Source organism: Tachysurus fulvidraco, chromosome 26 (genome assembly GCF_022655615.1).
Source record: "Tachysurus fulvidraco isolate hzauxx_2018 chromosome 26, HZAU_PFXX_2.0, whole genome shotgun sequence".
Classification (NCBI taxonomy): Eukaryota; Metazoa; Chordata; class Actinopteri; order Siluriformes; family Bagridae; genus Tachysurus; species Tachysurus fulvidraco.
In genome coordinates this window covers 1,115,262-1,139,519 of record NC_062543.1, presented here as the reverse complement: position 1 = coordinate 1,139,519, position 24,258 = coordinate 1,115,262, and the positions used below count along the sequence as shown (strand labels likewise).

Below are 24,258 nucleotides of genomic sequence, written 5' to 3'. Positions count from 1 at the left end.
CAGATTTTATTTTTCTCTTTTACTGTCTCTTTTTTTTCATAGTTCATCGTTGAGATGAAGAGATAAGCACGCTACTGAAAGCGCAGGTGTGTTCTCTCTCTCTCTCTCTCTCTCTCTCTTTATCCCTCTTTCTCTTTATCTCTCTCTTTATCCCTCTCTCTCTTTATCTCCCTCTCTCTCTTTAGCTCTCTCTTTAGCTCTCACTCTCACTCTCTTTATCTCTCTCTCTCTTTAGCTCTCTTTCTCTCTCTCTTTATCTCTCTCTCTCTATCTTTAGCTCTCTCTTTAGCTCTCACTCTCTCTCTTTATCTCTCACTCTCTCTTTATCTCTCCCTCTCTCTTTAGCTCTCTCTTTTTAGCTCTCTTTCTCTCTCTCTTTATCTCTCTCTCTCTCTCTTTAGTTCTCTCTCTCTTTATCTCTCCCTCTCTCTCTTTAGCTCTCTCTCTCTCTTTAGCTCTCTCTTTATCTCTCTCTCTCTCTTTAGCTCTCTCTTTATCTCTCTCTCTCTCTTTAGCTCTCTCTTTATCTCTCTCTCTCTCTCTCTTTAACTCTCATTCTCTCCCTTTAGTGCTCTCTCTCTCTCTCTCTCTCTCTCTCTCTCTCTCTCTCTCTCTCTCTCTCTCTCTCTCTCAGTATTGCATGAGTTGCTCTCATACAGACTGCTTTCACACCAAACAGCACCTCTGTGGAATATTACGCTCCACTAAGTAGTGTTTATGCTGCGCACTTTCCCTCCACCTGTCGTGTCTCTGTGTGTACGTGAGCTCCGTCTGTAAACACGCTCAACCCCCATCGTCTCTTCTCTCTTTTTAACATCATGAGACTTCACATTTCATTAACAAGCCCAAAAAAGTCACCTGTATGTCAAAGTGATACGATAAAATAAGACAGAAGCTCAGCGTGAAAATTCTGTATGGCTGCAGGTTTGGGGTAAAATTATAAATAATAAATGGCAGGTTTTGATGCCCGATGATGCCTGAGATAGGCACAGGCTCCCCGTGACCCGAGGTAGTTCAGATAAAGCGGTAGAAAATGAGAGAGAGAAATGAGAAATGGTGAAATCAGTGAGAGTGAGAAATGGCAGGTTGTTGTTGTTGATGTTGTTGTTATTGTTGTTGCTGACATTGTGGACTCACTCGTAGAAAGCTGTGGCTCTCTGTAACGTGTCCCTCACGTCACTCGGCAGGTCTCCTGGGTCCTGAGAACATCCCCATAACTGCTGCTTCCCTTTAGCATGAAAAACATTCCCAATGTTGTACAGAGCCCGGGCCTCACCAACCTAACACACACACACACACACACACACACACACACACACACACACACAAACATAATTACAGATTTGCACTGATCCAGGATTTGTTCAATCATGCAAGATCTACTTGGTCTGAGTCTGGTTTGGGACACAACCACGTACCCTATGTGGAGCTTAGGGTCTTGCTTTAGACCCCACTGTGGAGTGAAGGTTATAGCATGGTTTGAGATGGTGTTTATGTGCCCTTTATGGTTTATAGAGTGTGGATTGAGACACACCCATAGAGGAATAAGATTTTTGTATGTAGTTATGATATCAGGTGTGTGGTTTGGAACACGCCCTCAGTTGACATATCGTGAGATGTTTAATGCTGTGAAAGTATTTTTGTGGCCTATATAATAAATATGGTGTTAAGATGTTTGTCATGGTGTTGCATTACCTGGTGCTACAGTGGTGCATTGTGGGATTTCATTAGTACGCTATCCTCTAATCCAGGACACACAATATAGGGTAATCCAGACTTTCTGAGAGATTAGTGCGCTAGAGAAAGCGGAGGGTTTTCGGAGACTCAGGGCCGAGGGCGCGCACAGAGAAAAGTCTGTGACGAGTTTAAGTTCAGATTTAAGCAGCAGGTCTCTGTTTTCTGCACCGCGTGGAGACGAGCGATTAAATTTGCAAAGCTTCTCTGGTTCGCCGCCTGCCGATGTGCTGACATTTTTATATCGATTGTGTGATAATGTCGCTGTGAGAAAGGAAAGAACCCGCCGTCTGTCTTTAAGCCGTCTCCAGGAGCACGAAACAAAGGAACCCGCAGGTCAAAAGAACTTATTTTAAAATACATTTTTGTATTACAATTTGTCCTAATCCAACAATAAAAAATGTCATATTTTGATTTTGTAATTAAAAATAATATATAAAAAAACAATTAAACAAATATGTTAACATTCTTATTTAAGCAAGGCCGAGGACCAAATGAAACTTTTTACTTGAAGTTTTTTTTTATTAAAAATAAATAAAACGTAAATACAGTTAAAATCCCTCAACTATCCTTAATGTTTTAATAATTTAAGATAATAAACAAATGGTTGTTATTTTTACTTTGTTAACAAAATTATCATATTAAAAATTATATATGCATGCTATTTGATCTATAAATATTAAAGTATAAAGAAATGAGATTATCCGATATCAAAAGACTACTTAAAATAATAACAGAAAAAAAAAGTCCAGTGATTTTCAAAGTTAATAAGTTTTTTGTAATCGATAACTAGTTATTTTATTAGAATCGGACCCAGTTGATGTTAAGGGATGTTAAGTTGGAAAGCATAACTGGACCTTTTCTGTCTCTGAGGGTTATTTTTTATCTTTGGTGCTGTTTAGGTTATTTGGTGTGTGAGTTTTGTACCTTATCTCCTTGCTCTTGCGAGATGTCCAGATGTCTCTGGCAGCACACCACCGCCTCGTCGTAGCGTCCGAGGACCTTCAGCGTGTTCCCCAGGTTCCCGCTCGCCTTGGCTTCCCCGATCCTGTCCCCGATTGTCCTGCACACACACACACACACACACACACACACACACACACACACACACACACACACACACACACAGCACTGTCACTTTCACCTGTTTCTCCAAACGCGACCGATTACTGAGATGTCTATCCATAAAACAGACGAGGTTCTTTAACTTAATGATGAGGATGATTTTGATGATGCCTTTTCTGAGGTAGAACTTGGAAATTAATGAACAAAGAACTTGGAAATTAATGTCACCCTTGTGTCATTAGAGGACTCTATACAGCGCAATAAAAATGAACAAAATGAAAGTTAAAACAAGACAAAAACAAACACTGTTTTGTGTTTAGCCGAGTGTCGGTACCTGGCGAGCGTAAGATCGTGTCCGTGATACTCCAGAGCTTTGCCGTACTCCTTGAGGTAAAAGTAAGCGTTTCCCAGCTGGCTGTAAATGGCACTGAGGGTCTTCAGGTCGTCCGTTCCGACCTGAACCGCGGCCTCGAAGAACGCCGTGCCACCTTTGAAATCTCCGGCTTTGCACAGACGCTCGCCTTCTAAAGCCAGCTCCAAACAAGACGCCTCCATCCTGAGCAAAAAAAAACCACAGAGTTTGTAGTCAGAAAGATTACAGATTTACTCCTTTAGCTACAAAGCGCTGACAACCGAAGCCCTTTCCAGAAACACTATATAAACTTTTCCGTCATTCCGTCACTTTTTAAGATACATTTATAAAGTAGAATGTCAGCGGTACAGGTCCCTGTGAATGAGCTGTTGCTATAGTAACGATAACTTTTTTTTCCATGCATGTCTTTTTATTCAATTTACAAATTCTCTCTGAACCGTTCTGAACATTTCTGGGATCTACTGTAACTGTCGCTGCAGGTTTTCAATCCAGCCAATCAGGAGCCAGGATTACTCGTTGTCTGAAGTCGTAGATTAATCACCTGATTACACAAGCAGCATCAAGTGTGGCTCCTGATTGGCTGGAAAGAAATCCTGCAGCTGTGTTGACTGTTTGTTGCTCCAGAAGAACCTAAACTAGAACTACAGGTTCTTGTGAAACACAACGTAGCTCACAGTTCTTCACAGGTAAGAACCCATACTGTACGTATGCAGTGACTCCTTAAAGAACTAGAAGAACTATAATACAGATCCTCACTGAAACATGACTACAGTTGTATGCAAAAGTATGTGCACCCCTGCCTGGCCAAAAGAAAAAAAAAAGCATTTTGAAGGATCTCTTAAAACACAATCACTGCAGATATTTATTTACTGTGTGGTGTGCAAAAGTTTGTACACTCTTCCAATCCTGATATCTCAGAACTGGTTAATTGACTCATTTCTAAAAGTATACTGAATTCTCTGACGCTGTGCATTAAAGATTTGAAGCAAAACAATACTGCGATACAGATTTCTGCAAAATATTTTGTTTAGGATATTATCGGCAATAAATATATATTTTATACACACTGTTCTGTATTGTAGATTAGACGTTTTTAAGCAATAAATTCAAAGAATAAATAAAAAAATTGCACGTGTAAAAGAGAGAGAGAGAGAGAGAGAGAGAGAGAGAGAGAGAGAGAGAGAGAGAGAGAGAGAGAGAGAGAGAGAGAGGAAAGGAAAAGAAAAGGAAACAAAATGACTGTAGTCTGAATTTCTAAAACAAAGGTCATTCCTGGGCTTGAATGAAGAGGGAATGAGTCACTGAGAGATGCAATTATTGCATCATCTGAATAAAAAAAATGATACGATCTAATCTTACCCTTTGTGTTTATACTTAGATTTGACCTTTTCTCATCGCCACATACTGTACATGTTCTGGAAGCCCTGCACGATATGCAAAATTTCCAAATTAGCTAGTTCCCGGTCCCTCAGTAATCATTAATCATTCCATCATCGTTCCTGTCCACAGGTCTTTTCAAACCGCTTATCTGAACTTCTCGCCTATCTCAGGCGTCATCGGGCATCGAGGCAGGATACACCCTGGATGGAGTGCCAACCCATCACAGGGCACACACACACACTCTCATTCACTCACACACTCACACACTACGGACAATTTTCCAGAGATGCCAATCAACCTACCATGCATGTCTTTGGACCAGGGGAGGAAACCGGAGTAACCGGAGGAAACCCCCGAGGCACGGGGAGAACATGCAAACTCCACACACATAAGGTGGAGGTGGGAATCGAACCCCCGACCCTGAAGCCACTTATTAAAACCTGTATTAATAAACAGGAACATTTTTATATTGTCTAACTGAGATTACCGTTTAAGTGTCTTCAACAAAATAACGCATTAATGCCACCAGAAATCCGAGATCCGAATACTGAAATCTGCAGCAGATTAAAATGATCTGATCAGATCACACTATCTGATCATCTTAAAGTGCATTCGAATTCAAAGTAGCATTTAGAGATCCGATTCTGTCTGCATCGGTAATAATAGCGATAAAATTAAACTGAAAAAGTACAGGAAGCTTGAGGCTTGAAACAAGTCTTACTCGTACCTTTGTTTCTGTTTAGCCCGAGTCTTTTCCACATACAGCTCCAACTCGGTTTGTAGAGGTTTCAGCGTGACCTGAGGTCTCGGTCCACGATGGACGAGTCTACACAAAGCGATCTGAGCCCCACTCAGGGGACAAGCTCCAGCAGACATGATGGGATCGTCCTGAGAGTTTAATGATCACAGATGGAAAGCTCACAGTGACTCGTAAAGAAACTTGTTTCGATGGTTTGGTGTTTGTCAAATGTTGTCACAAGACTAGATGTTTTAGAGTTCAACAGAAAATCACAACCATCACAAGCTTGAAGAGAATTATCTCAGGACATGGACATAACGAGACAAGACTCTCTAAGACACACAGTTCCTTTAGGTCATGTTAGAAGAGTTTACTCACTGTGCACTTAAAGATTGCAGTGAGCAAAACAAGTACGACTTTTCAACAGGTTGGAAATCAGTTTAAGAGCATGAAGAGCTTTTTTACGGGTTCTTGAGAAGATCCGAATGATCTGTCCAATGCAAGCGAGATCTGATCGTCCCATAGAATCCGAGTCCCATAGAATCCAAGTCCGCTCATATGTGGATGATTCGCAAAGTTAAATCTCGGTCTCTGACAAACCAACCGATCGGTCTGAAGACAACGAGCGAGTGATGACAAATCCTTCCTCTCTGTCATAGTGAGAGGGAGAGAGAGAGAGAGAGAGTGAGAGAGAGAGAGAGAGAGAGAGAGAGAGAGAGAGAGAGAGAGAGAGAGAGAGAGAGAGAGAGAGAGACAATCTGTTTTATTTCCCCAGTGCACTGCCGATGCTCTGAGGACACCTGGAGATTTGGACACTCGGCTAATCCGGCACCTGCTGATACTGACTGATATTCAGTTAAGAACTCCTAGGACCTAGGAGAAGGGCATGATGGTGCAACCCCACATCAATCCTTCTGTCATCCGATTCTTTTTTATGCAGCACCAAATTAGTAAACGCATTATAAAGACTTCCTTTCTTGCGATTCTCTTCGTCGGTCATCCGTCAATCCGAACATCCTTACACAGAATCCTGAAGTAAACCTGCTCGGCAGTTCACCGATCAATGGTGAATAATTTGTCCTTGATGCCTGTACCTCCACCTCCACCTCCACCTCCATCTCCTAGATGAACTCGGCGACTTGCCGACAGGGTCTTCTACTGATTACTTACCGGCTGCTTTGCTGCAGAAGGCTATTTAAGACTCTAAATCATTAACAAAGCTGGAGACTCAGAGGACATCGTATCGGAGATTTAACGGTCGACTGCAGAGAGTGTTCTTCGTTTGATTTGTTCAGCGGGGGAGCTGTGGATGTTGAGTGATGTTAGATGAAAGGAAATCTGTTGAATTCACAGATCCTGCTTTAATAAGAAGGTCTACACAAGGTTGTGCATTACCACGCTCTGTCTGTTTGACATGTTTGTCTTAGGACAGGAAAAGGATGAATAGAAAATATTGTGGGAAAAAAATTCACATGCAAATCGCTTCACGGTACAAAAGAAGTCTCGGAACGCCGTGTTTGTCAGGAGATAGAGAAGGGAAAGGAAAAGAGAGTAAGCATTAGACATTAGACAATCTGACAAAAAGCTAAATGTTCGATGATGGGAATTTGCATCTTTAACCGGTTGCAGACCGATGCCTCTTTTCCACCAAAAAGAACCGGGTGCTGGTTCAGAGCTAGCGCTGGTGCTGGTTCAGAGTCGGTTCCACTGGCGAACCTTCTAAGAACCGGTTTGCCTTTCCACCGGATAGAGAGCATCACAGAGCCGAGTATGACGTCACTGTATACGTGTCACGTGTCCCAGCGACGTTAGCGCAGCAGCGACAAACACAAACACAACAACAATGGCGGATGTCGCTTTACTGTTAATGCTCATGGCTTTGCGAACCTACATCGGCATCCAAACGCGGCGAATAAAACGTGTACGTGCGGCTCCGTGTAATCTGTATAAACGGAGGTTGTGACCGATAAAGTACATAACGTTATTTTATCATTGACACAGAAAAAAAGTTAGCCTTAGCATGTAGCTACCTACTATCATGTGTGCTGATAATGTATCATATCGCGGTAAAGTAAAAGTGTATTAAACATTAGTATACTTAAGGTACATTATCAAATGCGCTAACAGTAGCCCCGCCCACAGCTCCTGACGCAAGCGGTTCTTAAGTCTAGACCAGCAACGTTTTGGTGCTACTTAAGAACAACTTTTCCTGGTTCGGAGCCTGTGCTTTGGCGGTCGAAACAGAAAGAACCGGTTCTAAATTAGGCTCCGAACCTGCACTCGAACTGCCTCGGTGGGAAAAGGGGCACGAGTGAACTCATGACAGTACGCTAATGACTCACAGCAGATTTTTGTGTTTTGTTTATTTGTTTATACATTTCTTTGTTTAAGTTTTGTCTTATCAGGGTGTTATACAGGTCATCTGTTCACTCTCTTCACATCTAATTTTGTTGTCATTTGTTTTGGCAAAATCTTCTCAAGGGAGCAGCTTGCAGTAGTATTTTACTACCAGATAGGGTGACCTTTCCAGAGAGCCACATCCTGTAGCTTCAGTGAGTATGTAATTCGGAGGGGTTTTTCCGTATATATATATCTGAAGAACGGCTCTGTGTGAGTAAATCAATAGCAGAGATTAGATTAGCTTGAAACTGTTTTTATCAGGAGTGTAGTATCAGGAACTAAGATTATCCGGAGATATTTATTTTTTTCCTCTTCCTCAAAAGTTCACGTAGCTTCATTTATGCAATTACTGAAACACAAAGTAAATCAGGGTCCCAGATCCACTATCGGTTGTTCAGCTTGTTGGACACCCTTGGTATTAATCACATAACACACTCCTTTTCTTGATGTCGCTTCTTCCATGGTGAACATATCGCCTCTTTCTAGACGATTAGCAGATCACAGCCCCTGCTAACAGACTCCTGGACTCTTTAAACTCTTTTTAATCTCTGTATAATTCTCTCCGGATCTCAGAGAGGCTGCGTTTTTCTTGACATTCAAGCCGTTTGATCTGAACGCTAGTAGCAAACGTGAGGCAGTCTAGCGTCTGGTCGTGATGACGAGCTTCCTCACAGCAGGTCACAAACGTGTATCATTCAATTCAGCAGAAGGTCGAGACCTCAATGAATCTTTAACAAAGTGTTCTCGAGGGTGAACTTCACACTTTTAACCCTTAGTGTAGTAAATTAGTGGCATATAATCAGACAGAGTTTAACTGTAATGACGGTGCATCATGGGTAATTCCTGTGACATCAAGTGTTATATAGAGTAACATGTTTGTTATAAGTGGATCTCAGTAACACTTTTTTTAGCTTTGTATCCCTTCTCACAGTTAGCTCGGTTGCATCCCTTTTCTTAGGATAGCTAGTTAACGCGACTTAATCGTGTTTCCTCGATGTTCCTCTGTGTCATTATTTTAACATAGACAACCATCGTGTGTTAACTTTCCACTACATTATTCAGTTTAGCTTCAATCTTTATAATAATAAGTGACGTGACGTACGGCTAAGTACGGTGACCCATACTCAGAATTTGTTCTCTGCATTTGACCCATCCAAAGTGCACACACACACCGTGAACACACACACAGCAGTGAACACACACACACACCGTGAACACACACCCGGAGCAGTGGGCAGCCATTCATGCTGCGGCGCCCGGGGAGCAGTTGGGGGGTTCGGTGCCTTGCTCAAGGGCACCTCGGTCGCGGCCGGCCCGAGACTCGAACCCACAACCTTAGGGTTACGATTCAGAGTCTCTAACCATTAGGCCACGACTTGCCCTATACCAATGAAAATACTTTCAACACCAGTAATATGCTAATATATTAAAATATCTCTATTCACATTCACGTGTAAAGATTTTTTTTATATTTCCTATATATTGTTTCCCTTTGCTTGTGATTCAAGTCATTCTAGTTATATTTTTATTCTTACCATTTTAAATACAGCGGTGTGATGAATAAAATAAAATTGTAATTTTTTACAGTAAACCTTTTAATTAATTATAAAGAACAATTAGAGCTTACAGTAAATATTTCAGCCACCAGTTACAGTAATTAGTAAATAACAGTAAAGAGCCACAGGTTTGGCCTGGAAGTTAAAACGTCTGGTGCGTGATTGGAGTCGTCTCTGTCCAAATAGGTGAAAGCGCTGAGGATATAACATAGCACTCGCTAACTAGCACAACATGCCTGGTTTAATGAAAAGCTAGCAAATAATCCACTTGTCGAATTTGTATCGTTAGCAGTTGTAAATGTATTAACTGATAGGGAGACGTTCTGCTACGAGGAACCTTTCCAGAGAGACACCTGAAGGAAAACCGATCTAACCAGAGCGCCGCACGTTGCTGGATAAACGTAGCTCAGTCTAGACGAAAACAAAGCCAAGGATTCGAGCAGTGCGGCCAAATAAAATAAATCTGCTCGCATAGCAGAGTGCCAGCAGAGACTCGAGGAGAAGAACGGATGAAAAGCAGGACTCGTTTTCCAAAGAGTGAGTTTCTAGCATTAATTCATCCACCACAACTCCAGTTTAAACACGAGTTTGAGTCATGATGTTGATTATCTGAGTGTACTTTGACCTCTTAAATCAGGATTATGTAATACTGAGCGAACTCTTGTAAACATCTCAACGGCACAAACGGCAATCGATCAGACGATAGACGAGACGGAACCTGCAGGAATTAAATCAACCACTAAGGTCAACCGAGTGTGTTGTGCAGTCTCTCGAGTTTATTTTTAGAAAGCAGACGGCTAGAAGAACTCGGCTCGGTTTGGGGAACGATGTCAAACATTTTAGGATTTTTATTCTTTTCCAAATTGTCTTGCTAGATCATCTATGTAAGGCATTATGTACATTTAAAGAAGCGGCACTCCAAATGGTTCTTTTACATAATTATAGGCTAGCTTCCTTAAAAGGTTCTACTGCATTCTTCTGGAAAAACCCAACCTGATATTATTCCTCAAAACCAAAACCAAACCCCAAACTTTACAGCTGCTTGTATTCCAAAAATGAGCTCGAGCTAACAGTAAATTCTTTTATCATTACTTCCCTTTCACTTCCTCATTCACATCGGACTTCCTGGTTGGAACGTCCTTTTCATTTGCATGCTACGGTCGTGACAACGTGATGACTTCTTTACTAAAGGTTTAGATGCAGTGTGTGAATGTAAGCGTGTAGACTCGAGCGAAAAATCACTCGAAACGTCTTTGTTAGCTTAAAAAGGATTTGGTTTAAATACTAGACCGGATCTTTTACAATATTTCAGATGGATACTGTACAGTATGTGTGAGGAACGTTCGAAGTCTGGAAGGTTTCTGTGACGTTCCTGCTCAGAGACCCAGTAAATTTCAGGTTCAGTCAGTGATACAGAACAAACCACAAAAACTGGGCTGAACTCCAGCTTCCAGGACTGGCATTGGGATTTGACCGCTCTGGTGGCCTCACTGGCAGGACAGGAGACGTGCCTGTGGTCATTCCTTCACGGAGAGCACAGCACACACTGGTAATTAGCGAGGACAGAAACAATTACACCATAATAGCAGGCCTGTGGTCTCACAGGGCCCAAATGTGTTATTGTGGATTTTTAAAAATGTAGATTTGTTCACAGTTCGGTTTGAGAACATCTTTAGATTCGGGGGTTTCTATGAATAATTGAACTCAACAGCCAAAAGTTAATATACTGCACAATTCACAAACTCAAAATCAAACAAAACACTATGTGCTACACGGTCGACAAACACATCCGCAACAGAATTAGCATTTCAGTCAGGACCACTTCATCAATAAAGGTTATTGCGAGCATACAGTTAGTGTTGGTGGGATGGTTCTGTTCTGCAAGAATTTTCTCCCACACACCGGTCCATGGATGGGGCGGGGAGGCAGCGCTGGGGAATGAATAAACCCCCTACAGGCGGAATCAGAACCGAGATTGCGCGACGCGCGACTAGCTTATTACGTGGTTGTTGTTTTTTTTTTTTTTTTTGGGGGGGGGGGGTGTTAATGAAGGGGGGGGGGCGAATAAGCAAAGGATTCGATCGGCGCTGGCAACGTTCTATCCGGAGGAGTCGGGGATGGAGGAGGGTGTTGGATCGCAGCAGCAGAGATGCGTACAGTAGGAGCGGCTCGTGGCGAGGATTTAAAGGCGGGGAGGTCGTGCAGGATTGGTGCGTTTCGAGGACAGCTGATTAGCAGCTGATGTGTCTTACTACGTGGCCTGCCTGAACTAACGCGATGCTTGATCATTAGCAAGTTAGCTGACAGGCTTGGTTATATCACGATTGCATGCTTCTCAAGACACAAGAGAAAATAAGAGAAAATAACTCTAATTATTAGCTAAGTTTAAAAGTAAATTGTATTTAACTGAGCTACACCGCAGTTGTCCTTACCGTACATGCTAGCTAGCTAACTCGCTAAAGGACCATCATAGGCGAACGCAGCATGTAAAAGATTCTACAGGAAATTAAAGAACTCAGGAAACTGGAAGTGGAAAGCAGAAAAAAAGACATTTGGGACCTGGTTCTTGCAATAAAGTTCTGTCACGTCGACCTTTCTGCATTCCTTTTTTTTTTAAACGGCTTTTATATAAAACGTTTTTAAAGGCTGTCTGACCCTTGTGATATTCAGCCTCTGCTTTCTGCTACGTGGAGTTACAGTGAGGCGTTCAGAGCTTTAATCCAAACCTAAATGAAGGCAATGAAGTCCAGTTGTCAAGGAAACCAGAGAGAAACTCTAAAAAATGTTTTTTTTTTCCCCTTTGGTTGTTTTTTCTCTTCTTTTTTTTCATTCTTTCTCTTCTCAGTGACCTAAAAGCACTTCCCACTCCTTTTCTTTCCGCCGCAGTCTTATATCACGGCCATTTATCATTTTCAGCACATGGCCACATCATTTACTTAGCAATTATTCGAAAATAAAGCTCGCTTTGTATCCAAAACTGATGTACCGAATATTTTGGCACCCTTTTATGAAAGCCTCCCACAGGGTAATGTCTCAGCAGTGGCTTTCATTAGAGCGTGTGTTATTGTTGGGTTTCTTTTCTCATTTACAAACAAAAATATTGTGGAAAAATGAATTAAAAAAAGATTCTGAAACATTACAGTACGAAAGAATTTTGATAATGCACTGTGATTTAGTTGTTTATGTGGCATTACATTATTAGATTTCACACCTAGCCTTTAACCATTATTTTATATTTTGTGATATTTAGTAACAGAGCTACAACATATTAATGCTGATGTTAAATTAGCTGTCTAGCTAGCATCAAGAGACTTAGCTAGCCAGGTTATCCGTAGACAAATCTTACATAATTTGTTAGTAACAACAGATAAATCAGGATTTTTTTAAAAATAGGCACTAACAACGAGTCAAATAAGCTAACAGTTAGCTAACTGTTAGCTTAGGCTAAGTTAGTAGGCCAAGTTAGCTGATAGTTATTACCTTGGCTCCCTTTTGTACAACCCAGATTTACAAAAAACATATGTAGTTGGAAATTAATGTTATTTTAATCAAATAAAAAGATAAAATAAAAAGATTGTGCCGAAGGGATGTCAAACACAACATATCGTAAATATCAAAAGTTCACCGTATGCTAAAAAAATAAGATAGTTAAATATCCGGGTTGCCAGAAAGCTGAAAATTTCGCCCTGATGTGCTCTCAGCTCTGTGGCTTGGATTCTGATTCATTTGTTGCACGTGGATTAAAGCTCCTGCCAGATGAATAAATCTAAATGTAAATGTTGAAGGTCTGAGATAAAAGCCAAACACACACGAGACAAAAGGCCTGTTCATGTGGATTAGTAAAGCTCCTATAGGACCTGAGAGGAGACGCAGCACCAAGCACATGGAGAAGAGTCGCTCAGAATCACATGTTTATCAGATAAGAGAAGAATGCTTAATCGTACATCCCATTAGATAACATCGGTAATATTTTACAGTAAAAGCCTGATTCGGTTCCTGATACGTCATTAGCATTCGGTACGTCCGATGCTAGTTATGCTAGTAACAGTCCAGAAAAACTAATGAGATGTTTAAATAGTCTAAACCGTAGGAACCATCATGGAAATGTTAATGTTAGAGTCCTTAAATCTTTAAATGTCTTAGATAACAATCCTCTTTATAATAGCTTGTGTTCTCTGTGAGCTCAGAAAAAAAGATTCCATATAATATTTATAAGAATTTTCTGTCAATTTGCAACCAAAATGTTGATTATTTTTAGATTTAAACATTAAGGGAAGTTGAATACGTGCTGAAGATTTCGATAACCTTAGCTGGAAAGTCAGAGCAAATTTGCAGTAAGATTTGAAGGTTAAATAAAACGTCACATAAAAAGTTCCCAAAACTTAAAAGATTGTTGTAACATATATTTGTGCACTTTTACACAATCTACATTTTTTCCCGATTCGATCTTTTTTATTTTGCAATGCTTGTTTCACTCGTAATATCAGCTGATATTACAATTTACTCATAGCGTAGTAACATAGTAACATAGTCAGCTGTTACAGGTGAATGTTTATGCAAAACACCAAAAGAAATACAGCAAAAAACAACAAGAAACAAGCCGAGCATCGACGCAACGTTAACGCAACATCTGTGCGAACGCTATATATAAAAAAAAGAGAGAGATGTGGAACATTGTGGAATAGTGTGTTAGTTGTTAGTAAACTAAATACACTGATACCTTGAGATACGAGCGCTTTGACATACGGATTTTTTGAGATACGAGCTGTGATTCGACCGAATTTTTTTGCCTTGAGTTACGAGCAAATTTTTGAGATACATACTAATTCTGTCACATGGTGTTTAGCTGTAAAGTCGAATCAAACATCACCTGAGAAACAGCAACGAGGTTCAAAAACTCCCGTTACACCACAGTGTATTCCACGATCACACAAAATCATAACGACGTCAATTTACGAATTGTTATTTAAGTCTCCTAACATTCACCGTTAACAAACCGAATTTCCTAAGAACCTACAAACTTTCAACAAAACACGAGTTCATTTCATAAGCGGAGATATGATGACTAATCCCTGGCCTTCAACCCTAAACATATCCTTTCTAAATTTTATAGAAACCGAATCGTAGTTCTAAACACATACTGTATGTTGTGGCAGTGTGAGCGTCCGTGAGCTGTGGATTGTGTTTGTCAGGTAAAATCTGACCCTGAGACTTCTGAAGCTTTCGTAACTGAAATTCTTTCACCACACCTGACTGCCAGGAAGAAGCCGAGAAGCGAGGAGGAAATAGCTACACGAGACAGCAAGGCAGTGCTGAAGCAGCTCAGCTGAACGACACGTATGCAGAAAGAAAAAGAAGGAGAAAAAAAAATAACAAGCAATTCGAACCACAGCTTAAAGAAAATCCTGATTTTTTTTTTCTTTCTGGAGCTCGTGTCCTTTTTTCTGTGCACAGCTGTATGCCTCTGTGAGACGCCTAATCTCCTCAGTGAGCGTCTCTTCCCCACCCAGACACTTCTTCATCGACCCCTTCCATCTGTTTCTCGCTGTTCTTTAGACCTTGTCGTTCTTTACCCACTCTGGCTGTCCACCCATCCCCCGTCATTTCATGTCCTACCTCGAGTGGAGCCTTTTGCTCGCCAGATCCTGGTCCATGCTGGTGAGCTCGTGGGCTTGTGGAGCCCGTACGCTGATCTCTAGCAGCTTCAACCTTGCACTAATGTGCGTGTGTGTGTGTGTGTGTGTGTGTGTGTGTGTGTGTGTGTGTGTGTGTGTGTGTGTGTGTGTGTCTTTAAGTGCACGCTCTCTCCCTCTCTCACACACACTTATACAAGCGCCCTCCTACTTACAATGGCAGCTACTGAGGAAGTGAGCTGCTGAGCAAATAAACCATAAAAAGAAAAGCCCCACCCTGCTCTGTGACATCACCGAGCAGGAAGTGCATTACATTCACAACCTGTGCATTTTAACACACTTCATGTGAAACGTCACTCACATCTTCCACCAGTATCATCTCTCAATACATGCTGCTTACATACGAGTGAACACGTGCTTCTTTTTTTTCCCCCTTCACAATGAGTCATGCTGGGTCTCAACACCAAACATTCTTCTCTCTCTCTCTCTCTCTCTCTCTCTCTCTCTCTCTCTCTCTCTCTCTCTCTCTCTCTCTCTCTCTCTCTCTCTCTCTCGATTGCTGATTAATCTAAGCAGCTGTCAGTTGTATCAGTGTCCTGTATCACACAGTGAGAGGAAAAGTGTTGGAAGTGTAAAACGATGTGGTTCTCGCCCTCCGACCGAGTGTGACAGCTATTAAAGGAAAACTCCAGTGATTTTCAGTCAGCATGTGTGATTAGTACAGAAAAAAATAGACATTTCCTTCAACAAAGTGTTTTTGTCACTAGGATAAAAACAAAACAACACAAAGAAATCTCCTCCTGAAGCATCAACATGGCTGCTCACAGCATCAGGAGACACAGAGCTCTGCTTCCCTTTAAACAAGTTAAAGTCTGCACGGGGGGTGGGGGGGGTTACGGGGGCTTAGTGGTTATCACGTTCGCCTCACACCTCCAGGGTCGGGAATTCGATTCCCGCCTCCGCCTTGTGTTTGTGGAGTTTGCATGTTCTCCTCGTGCCTCGGGGGTTTCCTCCGGGTACTCCGGTTTCCTCCCCCTGTCCAAAGACATGCATGGTAGGTTGATCGGCATCTCTGGGAAATTGTCCGTAGTGTGTATGTGTGAGTGAATGAGAGTGTGTGTGTGCCCTGTGATGGGTTGGCACTCCATCCAGGGTGTATCCTGCCTCGATGCCCGATGACGCCTGAGATTGGCACAGGCTCCCCGTGACCCGAGGTAGTTCGGATAAAAGCGGTAGAAAATAAATGAACGAATGAACGAATTAATATTTGGGTGTTTGGATCATCAATTTAATTTTTGATCTATTTAATAACTGAAGGACACTAAAGTTATATTTCAGTAGTGAAATGAGGATTAAGAGAAAATGTGCAATGTGCATAAAAACAAAATTACTGTAGGCAGTTGCATAAATTTGGGCACCCTTGCCATTTTGTTGGTTTGAATACCTGTAACTACTTAGCACTGATTAATTGGAACACACAATTGGTTTGGTGGCTCATTAAGCCTTGAACGTCATAGACAGGTGCATCTGATCATGAGAAAAGGTATTTAAGGTGGCCGATTGCAGGTTGTTGTTCTCTTTGACTCTCCTCTGAAGAGTGGCAACATGGAGGCATTAAAACAACTCTAAAATGACCTGAAAACAAAGATTGTTCAGCATTATGGTTTAGGGGAAGGTTACAAAAAGTTATCACAGAGATATAAGCTGTCAGTGTCACTGTGAGGAACATAGTGAGGAAATGGAAGACCACAGGAACAGTTCTTGTTAAGGCCAGAAGTGGCAGGATGGTGAGAACGGTCACAAACAGCCCACAGACCACCTCCTACAAGACCCACAACATCAACGTGCTGTAGATGGTGTCACTGTGCATCGTTCACAAGGTGAAGCTGTACGGGAGAGCGATGCGAAATAAACCTTTTCTGCACAAATGCCTCAATCGGAGTCACTTGAGGTCTGCAAACGCACATTAGGACGAGCCGGCTTCATTTTAGAATAAGGTGCTGTGGAGTGATGAAACAAAGATCGAGTTATCTGGTCATAACAATATCATTGGGGTGATCTGTGGGGTGATTTGAAGCGGGCCGTCCGAGCTCGGCAACCATCAAACCTTGTTTTTGTATGTTTTGTAAGGAGGAATGGTCCAAAGTACATTCATCCAGAATCCAGACACTCATTACAGGCTATAGGAAGCGTGGAATTCCTGCAAACTGGAGTATATTAGCAAGATAAATAAATCTACATTTTGTTAAAATAAAACATACGTAAAATAAAAAAATTACAACATAAATATGTTTGTAAGACTTTAGGGTTAATAATGTGCAACTGAGTAAAAAGTTAAAGCTTTTCATTGTGTGTTTGTGTTTTTCTGGTGTTTCGTCTTGATGTTTGGTCTTTACTGTAGTTGAGTGAGTTGAGTGTTGAGTTTTTCTGGTTAACAAACCCACATTGTTTTTGCTTCAGCATTGTTCAGCACTTTGTGTGCACGCACACACACACACACACACACACACACACACACACACACACACACACACACACACACGCACACAGCTGTGGTTTGGTGATGGCCTGTTGAGTGCACTTGGTGATTTCTGCAGAAACATATCTCTTTTTTTCTCTTCTTTCTTCAAGATCCTGGACTGGATTTACATTTTTTTTAAGCTGGCCTTTGTTGAAGAACATCACTGGGGGGAGAAAAGAAAAGCAGTACCATGATTTTATGAATTCGTAGCTCAGAGATGACTAGAAGGAGGAAAAGAGTGCGTTTAGACACTACAACATGATATGATGTTCACGCAGAACTTCACCAAACAACAGCTGCTTGTTTATGGTCCTGCTGAGTGTGAGAACCTTCGCGATGGCAGCAAATCTAACTATCTGCTGCCCTCTAATGGACAGAGAAATATAGCGATCAGCGTCAGTTCAGGCAGGCCACATAGTCAAGCTCTGCTATCAGCTGATTGTCAAATAATTGTCTAACCCAGCTCCATCAGCTGATCTGATTCCTAAGCGCATTGGTCCCTTTCAAACAGGGCGCCCTATTTAAAGGCATTTCAGTCTGCCTGCTTGGCTGTTTCCTCTGCATTGCTGCAACCCACCTCCTCCTCTAGCTCCTCCTTGAACCTTTGATGAACTTAATCAGTGTCATTCTGTTGTCACTGATGCAGGGGCACTGATGTTTTAAATGGGGGGATTTTTTGCTCCTTTCCCAGTTTTAAATGGGAGATTGTCTCCAGAAGCTGCTGCTGTTCCCTGACTAGCTTTCATGGAGCTCATGAAAAGGATGGGGAATTCAGAACAGAGCCATACCGCCAAATGTAAATGTAACAATCTTGCAAATAAAAATGTTTTATTTATTTATTATTTATTTTAATGTATTATATATATAGTTATTATTATTATTAGTAGTAGTAGTAGTAGTAGTAGTAGTAGTAGTAGTAGTAGTATTACGAACACCTGTACACCTGAACATTTGTGCAGTTCTCTAATCGGTTAATAAAAGCTAGAGGTGGAGGAGCTACAGCATGATCATAATCGCCTCAGGTTCATGTTCTTGCCCGACAGGTGAGGAACCTGGTGTGGTGTTCAGCTCTTGTAGCTCCTCCACCTCAAACTTTGATTTATTGTGTTCTGAGATGCTTTTCTGTTCACCATGAGTATAGAGAGTGATTATATGAGCTAGTACTGATTTTAATGTCTTCCTTTTTGTTTTTTCCTTCCTTGTTCTTGTTTGTTTTAAGCACAGCAGGAGATTTTTTTTCCAGAAAAACTCAACTCAAACCCTCTAATAACTAACATCCATACTATGGTTCAAGTCACAGAGATCAGACTTTATCTTCATTCTGATTGATGAAAATTAACTGAAGCTCTTGTCAAGATGTACATGTGTTCCTAATAAAATGGCCTGATACTGAGTGTATTTGTTGTGTGTTTGCAGAACATTTTTAAAATGATGTTAGGAAAACAATAAACTTCACACTGTTATTTTTAAGAAAAAAAAATAACTTTACGGAGAAAAAATGCTAACCGCTAATCTAAGTCCACTAAACGACATGTTAGAAATTTACCGCAGTTTCCAAACTGAACCAGCAAATTAAATGAGCAGTGTGTTATCCGATATCGAAATATCTATCTCCTTTTCCATAATAAAAGTAATTAACACCAAAATATTATAACGTTAACATTAACTGAAGCTCTTGTCCTGTGTCTGCACAGCTAATGTTGCACAGCTAGCTCATGAAACGGCAGGTGTACGGGTGTTCCTAAAAAAGTGGCCTAATACTAAGTGTATTTTATAGCCTAGTTTGTTTTCAGTGTTCAGTTAAATAACACACGACTTTTAGAAAACAAAAGAACTTTAAGAAAATAAATGCTAACTGCTAAGCTAAGTCTGCTAACAGACATGATAGCAATTTACCATAAAATGATAAAGTATAGCGTTTAAAAGACAAACAGTAAGAAATATGATATAAATAGCTGTGATTTTCTAGTTCACCACCAGAGGGCGCGATGAGCCAAGGATTGATGTGTAAAATTCACTTCTTATTTGTGCACTTTGAGGTTTGAGGCTCAGGACAACATAAGGGACACGTGCAGCTATCACATTAGCACTTTACACCTGAGTGTTAAAGGTGCAATTAGGTAGTTTTAATCATCTCAGTTTAAAAAGAAAGACATTTTTGTTTGTTTGTTTGTTGGCCATAGATTAGGTAGAAGGTGCATCCCAAATTGCAAGTGCTGTTCTATGCCATTGTGGAGTATAAACAGTGTGAGTTGTGTTCTTACTCCAAGAGGAAGAAAAAGTGTTGAATGTTGAATACTTCATGCACACAACACTTGAAGCTTTGCTTAAAAATCACCTATTTCATCTTGAAGTCATAGGACATTAGTTTCCAAAATAAAAGCTTGTGTTGAAGCGACCTGAGGGATCTGAAATGTATAGTTTAGGCCATGCCCAAAACCTGAGACTGACAGCATGATAAACTGGTAGCTGTAAGCATCCATAATTGTTTAGCAACATTAGCATTGTTTTCTTAGTGCACGATTTGTGGTCAGAGGAACATTACATGCTTTTTGACCAGACCAGCTGAGGATTTTGAGACGTCTGATGTTTAATGTCATTGACCTTTCGACCCCAGTTCATCAGTCCACCTCCCTCAGGTTCTTATAAAACCTTTGACCTGATCATAAAGAAACAATGAGTATACTCTTTCCCTTTAATCTCTCTAGCTTGTGACAGAGAGGATCAGGACGGCTTAGAAACGTTTGTGATTAATGAAATATGAATCTTCAGACATTATTATTATTATTATTGTTATTATTATTATTTAAAACCAATAATTATTCAGAGCCGTCGGACAACAGAGACGCTTTTGATTTGCTCCTTCAGAGCCACAATGCTAATGTTGCTAAAATATAATGGAAGCTTATGGCTACCGGTTTAGCATGGTGCAACGTACACACATCACACTATGTTATCACATAGTTCAGTATTATATTCAGTAGGGGTGTGGCTTACGGTGTGAAAGCAGAGCTCTGTGTAAGAGGTGATGGATGATTTGCACATCAACCACGTCATATCTTAGCAGCTGAATTTGGGGTAAGAAGGAATTTGTGCAGGCTGTATTTTAATTTTTTTCCTCAACTGTTCCTTTAAATGTTGTGCAGGTTTTAATCCTCGAGCTGGAGCTCGGCGGCTTATTATAAAGAAAGAACGAAGACAAAATCAGATTTCAGTAATCTGCTTGGAGATTTACAAATGGACAACTGAATTTATTTATTTATTTATTTATTTTTAAACCGTGTGTCCTCTTAGAAAACAAGCACCATCTGTCTGTGGTACTGATCATGCAGGTTTAATTCGAATGTTTGTATCGTGTATAATATTATTGCACCTTCTGACCAATGAGTTTAGAGAAATAAAAGAAAAATAAATATGTGTACAGGACCATAAGCCTGTCTACCGTTTATACTGAGGATGGAGTTTCAACCCAATTTTTTACCGATAAGTGTTAAATGATATAAAAACATTTAAATAAACACAATGACCTGGGATTAGATAACAAGATCGATTTAATGATTAAACATTACATATCAACGGGCGCACGGTGGCTTAGTGGTTAGCATGTTCGCCTCACACCTCAAAGGTTGGGGGTTCCATTCCCGCCTCCGCCTTGTGTGTGTGGAGTTTGCATGTTCTCCCCGTGCCTCGGGGGTTTCCTCCGGGTACTCCGGTTTCCTCCCCCGGTCCAAAGACATGCATGGTAGGTTGATTGGCATCTCTGGAAAATTGTCCGTAGTGTGTGAGTGTGTGAGTGAATGAGAGTGTGTGTGCCCTGTGATGGGTTGGCACTCCGTCCAGGGTGTATCCTGCCTCGATGCCCGATGACGCCTGAGATAGGCACAGGCTCCCCGTGACCTGAGAAGTTCGGATAAGCGGTAGAAAATGAATGAATGAGTGAATGAAAAACATATCAATTATAAACTTCATAATCTCAAACTAAACATCTCCTCATTAAACAATTTGGATAAATTCATCAAGTGAAAGAGCGACACATACCTGCACCTTGAAGAGTATCTTGGAATCTATTCCACACAAAATAATCAATAATAAAAAGAGGAGAGAGAGAGTGGCAGAGAGAGGGGGGAGGGAGGGAGAGAGAGAGAGAGAGAGAGAGAGAGAGAGAGAGAGAGAGAGAGAGAGAGAGAGAGAGAGAATAATCCGTCATAATCGTCATCCCTCCATTTTTTCAGATCTTCTGGTGCTCTGTTAGAAGCTCTTAATTCTCACAGCTCCGAAACCCAGAACAATAATTAAATCTTCAGCTGGTTGTTATTTGTCTCAGCCATGACAAGAGATTTCAGTGGACAATAAGATCAGTTTATTTTATAATAATGCTTCCAAACTGCTTTTGGTTTCTTGTTATTGCTTTCCAACCATCACTTGTTTTTTTGCCCTGACATTTGCATACAATTGGTGCTTTAGACCTTTTCAAATCTGTCTGTTAGTCTTATGGAGAAACATGCAGTAATTTGATAGTAAAGATATTTAAAATTTCATTTTTTCAGTTTTCCCAAAAAAAAAAAAAAAAAAGAACAACTGTTTTTCTGTTTTTTGACTTTTTTGTGGTTTTGTTTTGTGGACTTTTTTACTGTCATGTTTTATTTTAACAATTAAGTCAATGCTGAATGAACATCCAGAAATCATCATCATCCGTAACTGACTTCATTCTGTTCCTTTCACCTGCGGCTGTCCGTGTGCGTATGTGTGTGAGTGTGTGTGTATGTGTGTGTTGTCCTGCATGTCCAGCTGGTCCTGCGTGTCCGTGTGTGTGTTTTCTGTGATCGGGGAGCAGATGCCAGCGAGAGCTCACCTGGCTCATGTTACTGCCGTTACCTGGGTGGCTGTCCAGAGTTTCCACACACTCAGGTTTCAGCAGATGGAAGTCCTGCCATCACTGATCACGTCCAGACCTGTTACCCGTCCAAACCGACCTGGTACTGATCCAAACCAGCACTGTTTCTGTCCATGTTCTGTCTACACTCGTCAAAACAACTCTAAATGTGTCTAAACCAACTCTATACTCGTCTAACTAACTCTATACACTTCAATCGACTCTACAACCTACGACCCAAGTCTATACCCCTGAAACAACTCTATACGTGTCTAAACCAATTCAATTCTTTTCAAATCAACTCTATACTCTTCATTCCAAATCTGTAAGAGTCAGCACCATCTTTATACTCTTCAAACACCTCTACAGTCTTTAACCCAACTCTAAACTCTATACTGTTCAAAAAACTCAACTCCTGTTCAAAATATCTCTATACTCTTCAAGCCAATTCCGTCCCTATGTAGAACAATTATTTACTCTCCAAACATTTACAATGTTTAGCAGACACTTTTATCCAGAGCAACTAACATTTAATCTATTTTTAAACTAAATAATTGAGAGTTAAGGGCTTTGCTCAGGGGTGCAACAGTGTCAGCTTGGTGGACCTGGGATTCAAACTCACAACCTTCTGATGAGTAGTCTAACACCTTAACTACTAAGCTATGACATCACATCCCATAAATCACTGCTACACCTGTTCAAAATATCTCTGTACTGTCCAAAACTAGACTTTACCTGTCTAAGCCAACTCTATACCTGTCCGGACAAATAGAACTCGAGTCACTTGGTACAAACGTTCTTCAGCATGAACATACTGATGTTTGTTGTTACAACATTCACACAAGATGAACTGAGAAAAGAAGAGAACTTCCTGCAGCCTAACATTTGTGTTGGTTTGGAGGATGTCAGCTGTAGGACACATGTCATGGGCTCAAGTGGAATTTGTCGCTCTTGTTTCTTGGCCTACTTTGTCCTAATTCTAGGGGTTAACGGATTAAGGGAGCATCCGTGTCCCCTTCTCCTCTTCCCCACAGCAGACACTTAAAGTCTGCCTGGGATTAGGTTAAAGAGCGAAGGAAGACCGCACACGTCTCTGACACAAAGCAGCATGAGCAGTGGGCAAAGAAAAAAACACTGCAATATCAACTAATGCTCTTATGAAGCTATGGAAATGAAGCGTGCGGCTTTTTATCCTTCTGGATCACGTGGATTATGGTGAGGTTTTAAGAACTTTGTTGTGACTGTTACACATGAATCCTTAATCAAAGAAAGGAGGACAAAGTTGAATTTTCTTACAAACGTTACACTATACCGGCTGAGTTATTATGTACTGTTCACTGCTAAGCATCTCGTTAAGGCCATCCTTACAAATATTTTGGTTTGCAGTAACAGTAAAAAAAAATTTTTTTTTTAAAAAAAGGGTCAGTAGGTAGGTCTTTTTTTTCTAGTTTCAATGTTAAAAAAAAAAAAAGTACAATTTTGGTGATGGTGATTACGTAGGTATGACTTTAAACAAATTAGCATATCGTGACGTCACTGACTGGGTCTTCAACCCGTGCCTTCGGTCGCATCATTGCAAGCTTATTTTGATGCTTGACAGTTTTTCCGGAACTTCGTGCCAAGTTAAAGCGGTGTCGAGCTGTTTTAATGAATTTTTTAGATGTGTTATGGTGCCCGAACCCGTTAATATTATTTTATTGTTTTTGTATTAGTTGTTTGAAGAGTAAAAAGAAAAAGGTCGGTCTTAACGCAAATTTACAACCGGCAAGTCGGTCGGACTACTGAGTCGGTCCTAAATTGACAGGATCGGTCGGGTTACGGCAAACAAGAATATTTTTAAAAATGGCTGAACATCTAATTTATATCTTATACATTGATAGGCTTTGTCTTTGAAAATTGTGCAGTTCCTTTTTACTGGTTTAATGATTTTACTGTTTGTTTCCTTCACCACAGAATGAGCTGTTTCTCTACATTAAAACAGACA

The 24,258-nt window shown here is 40.8% G+C and overlaps 1 protein-coding gene across 3 annotated transcripts in view; it reads right to left on the bottom strand.

Annotated features, from left to right (window-relative positions):
- gpsm1b (G protein signaling modulator 1b) overlaps positions 1-15,091 on the bottom strand; it is a 30,117-nt gene extending 15,026 nt beyond the window's left edge. The window contains exons 1-4 of one of the 3 annotated variants that reach the window (XM_047809335.1): positions 14,864-15,091; positions 3,134-3,355; positions 2,662-2,797; positions 1,138-1,280 (exon numbers count right to left, since the gene is read on the bottom strand). In XM_047809335.1, coding sequence (XP_047665291.1) covers positions 1,138-1,280; positions 2,662-2,797; positions 3,134-3,355; positions 14,864-14,901 — 539 coding nt within the window. In that variant the 5' untranslated portion in view covers positions 14,902-15,091. Of the gene's footprint in view, positions 1-1,137; positions 1,281-2,661; positions 2,798-3,133; positions 3,356-5,279; positions 5,588-14,863 lie in introns of those variants that run through there. The other 2 variants (XM_047809334.1, XM_047809333.1) reach the window with 2 other exon arrangements.
- Positions 15,092-24,258: the final 9,167 nt, after the last annotated feature.